At 52.4% G+C, this 4,477-nt stretch overlaps 2 protein-coding genes across 2 annotated transcripts in view; both read right to left on the bottom strand.

The window, feature by feature from the left end:
* Positions 1-333: 333 nt before the first annotated feature.
* On the bottom strand, positions 334-3,526 carry VOLCADRAFT_108572 (uncharacterized protein; the record flags this gene model as incomplete). The annotated part of the gene is made up of 4 exons (XM_002959305.1): positions 334-668; positions 701-1,327; positions 1,992-2,279; positions 3,263-3,526. 4 exons carry the CDS (start codon positions 3,524-3,526, stop codon positions 375-377), a joined length of 1,473 nt encoding a protein of 490 aa, XP_002959351.1. The 3' UTR covers positions 334-374.
* Positions 3,527-4,122: 596 nt separating this feature from the next.
* The window catches only part of VOLCADRAFT_100790 (uncharacterized protein), a gene marked incomplete at both ends in the record, with an annotated part of 4,904 nt that continues 4,549 nt past the window's right edge, over positions 4,123-4,477 (bottom strand). The window contains one exon of the mRNA XM_002959304.1: positions 4,123-4,200. Coding sequence (XP_002959350.1) covers positions 4,123-4,200 — 78 coding nt within the window. The remainder of the gene's footprint in view (positions 4,201-4,477) is intronic.

The following is a 4,477-nucleotide window of genomic DNA, read 5'->3' as shown; positions in this document are numbered from 1 at the left end:
CAGCCAGCACCCCAACAGCAGTCCAACACATTGCAGGCCCGTTCAGAGATGCCAAGGCATGTATTCAGCCGTACACAAGTGTACACATATTCAGCCGTACAAACCTACTCCGCCCATGCTACCACTCATATCTGTAGCTGTTTCCTTGTACAACTCAGGGCACTTACAGATACATGCCCATCTGTGCCTATATCTACACAACCTGCAACACCAGCAAATGAGCAAATGCCCAGCAATGACCAGTCCCCAGGTACACACCAGCTGCGAGCCCAACCGTTAACATGAATCTGCATGTCTAGAGGGCCCAATAAGGCATCATGCCATGGTGACCAAGACAAGCAAAGCCACCGACTAGATTTCTAAGCCTCTGACGTTCACAACCTTGTGCCCACATCCACAGCGGCCACCATACCAGCCATCACCAGCGGATGCAGCTGCCACAGCTGCAGTGGCGACACCATCACCGCCAACTGGGGGCAGCAGAGGAGATGCTCGAGATATGCAGCTTGGGAAGGATGACCATGCGCGGATTCAACCGTGGCAGATGGCTGCGCCTCGGAATTGAGATGCCCGTTGGGGACCTGCTCAAAGCAGACGGCGCAACATGGCCACCTCTGCCAGCAGTCGGAAAGTTGCTGCTGCTGCTGCTGCTGCTGGAGCTTCCAGGGCTGCTGGATTCGGAACCAGGAGCAAAGCCTACCAGGGGGATCTCGATGGCAAACTGATCGATCTCGATGGAGTCCTTAGCTACCCCCTCAAACTGTTGCTTCCTGAACTGCTTGAACAGGTCGGGCGGCACTGCAAAGTACATTTCGCGCTTGAGCCCCTTCAGGTCCCTGGACAGTTTCCGCATGGAGGTTTGCAGCCCTGACGCGCTAATACGGTGATTGGCAGAGACAGTCACCTGGATAAGGAGCAGTCGTGCTGCCTTGCCGTTGCTGTCAGGCAAAATCAAAAAGCTGTCCACGGCAGTGAAGTTCCTCGCCACCGGCACCAGGAGCCCAGACCCTTTTGTTGTGGGGCTGATTTTTTTGAGGTCGCTGTCCTGCACCTCCATCAACTCCATTTCCGGCACCTCCAGGCTGACCTCCTGCTCTCCGGGGTTAGAAAGGCTGCGCATACGAAACGAGCCGCCCCGGCACAGCAAGTCATGTGCTAGCCCCTGGAACATTATGCCTCTAAGTGAGGCCAAATCTGGTCTGCCAGCGGACCACTTAACGAATTTGGCCAACTCAGCAGTACCCTGCCGATGCAACTCCTGCATCACACGCTGGCCGATTATCCCGGAGCCGAAGACTAGGCGTTTCCTGCTGCAGTTCTCATCCACCTGCATGTCATTGCAACAACCCACAACATGAGAAAGGCTTGTCAGATGGTGTGCAGACCCCATGCCATTGCCACACTCTGTGCGCATCCCTGCTTTTAAAAATGGCACTGATTTCCAGTGATTCTTCCACCGGATTTTCCCCTGTGGGCCTTTAGATATGCACATCCACCCAATATTGCCTGCCCAGTGCAAAGTCACCAGTCACAACACATGGGGCATCTGCTGTAAAGAGGGATCAGCTCCCCTGGCATCTCCCAACTGAGTACTCTTTGCCTGGTGTTACATTGGTGCGAATTGCTAGGAGGTGGGAACTCCCCGGATCGAATTTGGTTGCGAGCAGATCGCACACCAGGCATGATGCAGCATACTCTCACCCCAAAGGTGGATGCCCAGGTGGGCGGGAAGTCTACTAGCTGAGTAAAAACAAAGTCCTCAATCTCGGACGGGGACTGACGAAATGTCACAATAACAAACTAATACACAACCCTACGGGATCTCAAACAACCTAAATCCTACAGGATATGCCCAGGGGTGCCCGAGGACGTTTCCTCAAGGGGGGGAGGAATGTAAGAGGGATCAGCTCCCCTGGCATCTCCCAGTTGGGAGTACTCTCTGCCTGGAGCCACATCTGCTAATGGTCAAATAGAGAAGACCTCACACCTACCTCGACGTGGATCAGTTTGTGGCTGACATCCGGTGCAGCTTCAATGTTGCCTACGGATTTCCACAAGAGATCCATATTAACGGTTGCCACCGCTGCATCAAGCTCCTCCTGCAGTTCGGGGTTGGCTGCGTACTTCAGGACGTAACGTGGGATGCCGCCCCACCGAGCATACAGCTCTGACAGTTTAGCTTTGCTGACCGAAGAGAACATGATGCCACGTGCTGCCTCCAGCTCCACATAGGACCAGGGGCCCATCCATAACCTCAGGCCAGCTTGCTTGGCATATTCCTACAGGACACATCATGAGCATGCAGGCAACCCTAAGGCACTGATTGGGGCAGTAACCCATGGGTTACCCATTTTCAACCCCCGGTAGCCCTTTGGTAACCCCCTTGTAAGTTCCTACCCAGCAGGAGGGGTAACATGACCCCAGGGTAAACCCCTCCGTTGCCCTGGATTGTGGACATATGTATGGGCCTATAGGCTACTCGTCTTATATGCATTTGGCTGCTGTAAAACAGGAGCTTGTAGATAAGTACAGGAGAAGGCGTGAATGCTGGCAGCATATACACAAGTCGACGACAGGTCTTCACTAAATGGATGCCTTTGGTTGTCATCGATTGTTATATAATAGTTTGCATTGTGAAAACATCAGGCAATCAGTCCTGAGGTCGGCCAACATATTACTGGGCCGGGGATGGTCGTACACATATGTGCATGCTGCTTTTGCCTCCACTGATACTCCTAAAGATGGGGGCCCTTGTGAAGCAGCTGCCCGCGTTTCCAAAGCACGTATGGTGATGTGGAAGGTGCGGAAGTACGTCGGTGAAATATAATGTGAAATATAATGTGGTAGGACTGGAGAGGATAGTGTAGCAGTATAATGTATTGTGAGTGTAGCTGAAGCTTTCATCGTGGGCGCGTCTCGTTGCAAGCTAAGCAACGCGTATACATGACGTGTAGCATCAGTCCTCAGTTCACTTCTTGTAACGAACATCAGCATAGGTCCAAGCCCTCTCGCTTGGAGGGATATATGCAAACAAACATCCTGATAGGTAAACTCGCATGCTACCGAGCATTCAACCGAGCACATGCATGCTTAGTTGAATGGTGAGATGCGACCCCCCTTCATTTCGTGCTCGGCAAGCCTGCCACCGCGTACCGGATATGTTGGCGATGTTACAGAGACGCTGCACCTTGGTTTCTGTGCGCAATGCATACGATGCTCGACCCCGCCGACCAAAACTACACGTGCCCAACTGAAGACACACCGGTGGTTGTGCAGCAGATCTTGAGGCTTTGTTGGCTGAAATCCATCCTGAGAGCTGCACCTCGGTACCTGTGCGCAATGCGTACGCTGCTCGCCCGCGCCGACCAAAACTACATGTTCCCATCTGAAGACAATGCCGGTCGTTCTTAAACAGAATTTGAGCTTGCTGCTGGCTCAAGTCCTTCCGTAGTAGCTGCAACACGGCTAACGCAGGCACGGCCGAATGCGCTGCGAAAAGCTGTTCCAAGCCCTCAGCGGCATCCATTTTACTTGCAAGGTTCTGAACGACTTTCGCGATTCTTCTCTTTACCTAATTCTGCTTTGTTATTATTTATTTCGTAAGAGTGTAACTTGAGTTTAGTCGGAACAATGTGCATTATGCGCTGCGCTACCGAAAGCAGGCGCCTTATGGCTGATTCTTCGCCGACCGCTTCATCTGCCGCGGCAGTTTCACGAGCCCAGAGTTGCAAGCTACGCCGTTGGCTTTAGGTGCTTTTATTTACTGCAAAGCATCCACGCAATAGTCCAGCGTGCGGCTATGGCCAACATGCCCACCTGCGCAACGCGCTGGCGCACCTGGTCCTCATCCGCCAAGAAATTTTATATACACTTGTACAGGCGCATTTTGCGAATCGTACGCGCGCATCCGCGCGGCAAAATTCGCTCCTGGCTTTTTTTGGACGATGTACGGATGTTTTATTCGCGAAGTACGACCGGACACATTTGTGCGAGAGGCTGCTTAACGAGCACATCCAAGCTTAATCACAGCTAATTTGCTTGTAAGCTCATGTAATGCACACTCATGGCTGGTATTTTAACTAGACGGACATGCTAAAAAACGCGATGACCACTATCACCAATTCAGACAATCATATTCACTGCCAGCAGTGTTCCTATTGACCATACATACTTTGCACACTTATAATCCACGTTGCAATACTGGTGCGTATGGCGGCAAAAATGGTGGTGTTCTATCGTTCGCGCGTGCGGACCACCACGACAAGACCGTTGACTCTTTCTGCAGCACAGGCCCACACTTGTGGTGCACCTCATTTAACAAGACATCCAGTGACATCCGAGGATTTTTACCCGGAAGGGCGCTTTCGCCGGGTGTCACCGTGTTCGGGGTCAAACATCCGGATCTCCCACCCAAGACCCTCGACACTCTTAGGAGAATCTGCTCGAAAACGAGCAGACTCTGGATAGTGTGCATAGG

Source organism: Volvox carteri (genome assembly GCF_000143455.1).
Source record: "Volvox carteri f. nagariensis unplaced genomic scaffold VOLCAscaffold_157, whole genome shotgun sequence".
NCBI classification, from domain to species: Eukaryota; Viridiplantae; Chlorophyta; class Chlorophyceae; order Chlamydomonadales; family Volvocaceae; genus Volvox; species Volvox carteri.
This window is presented reverse-complemented; position numbering and strand designations above follow the sequence as displayed.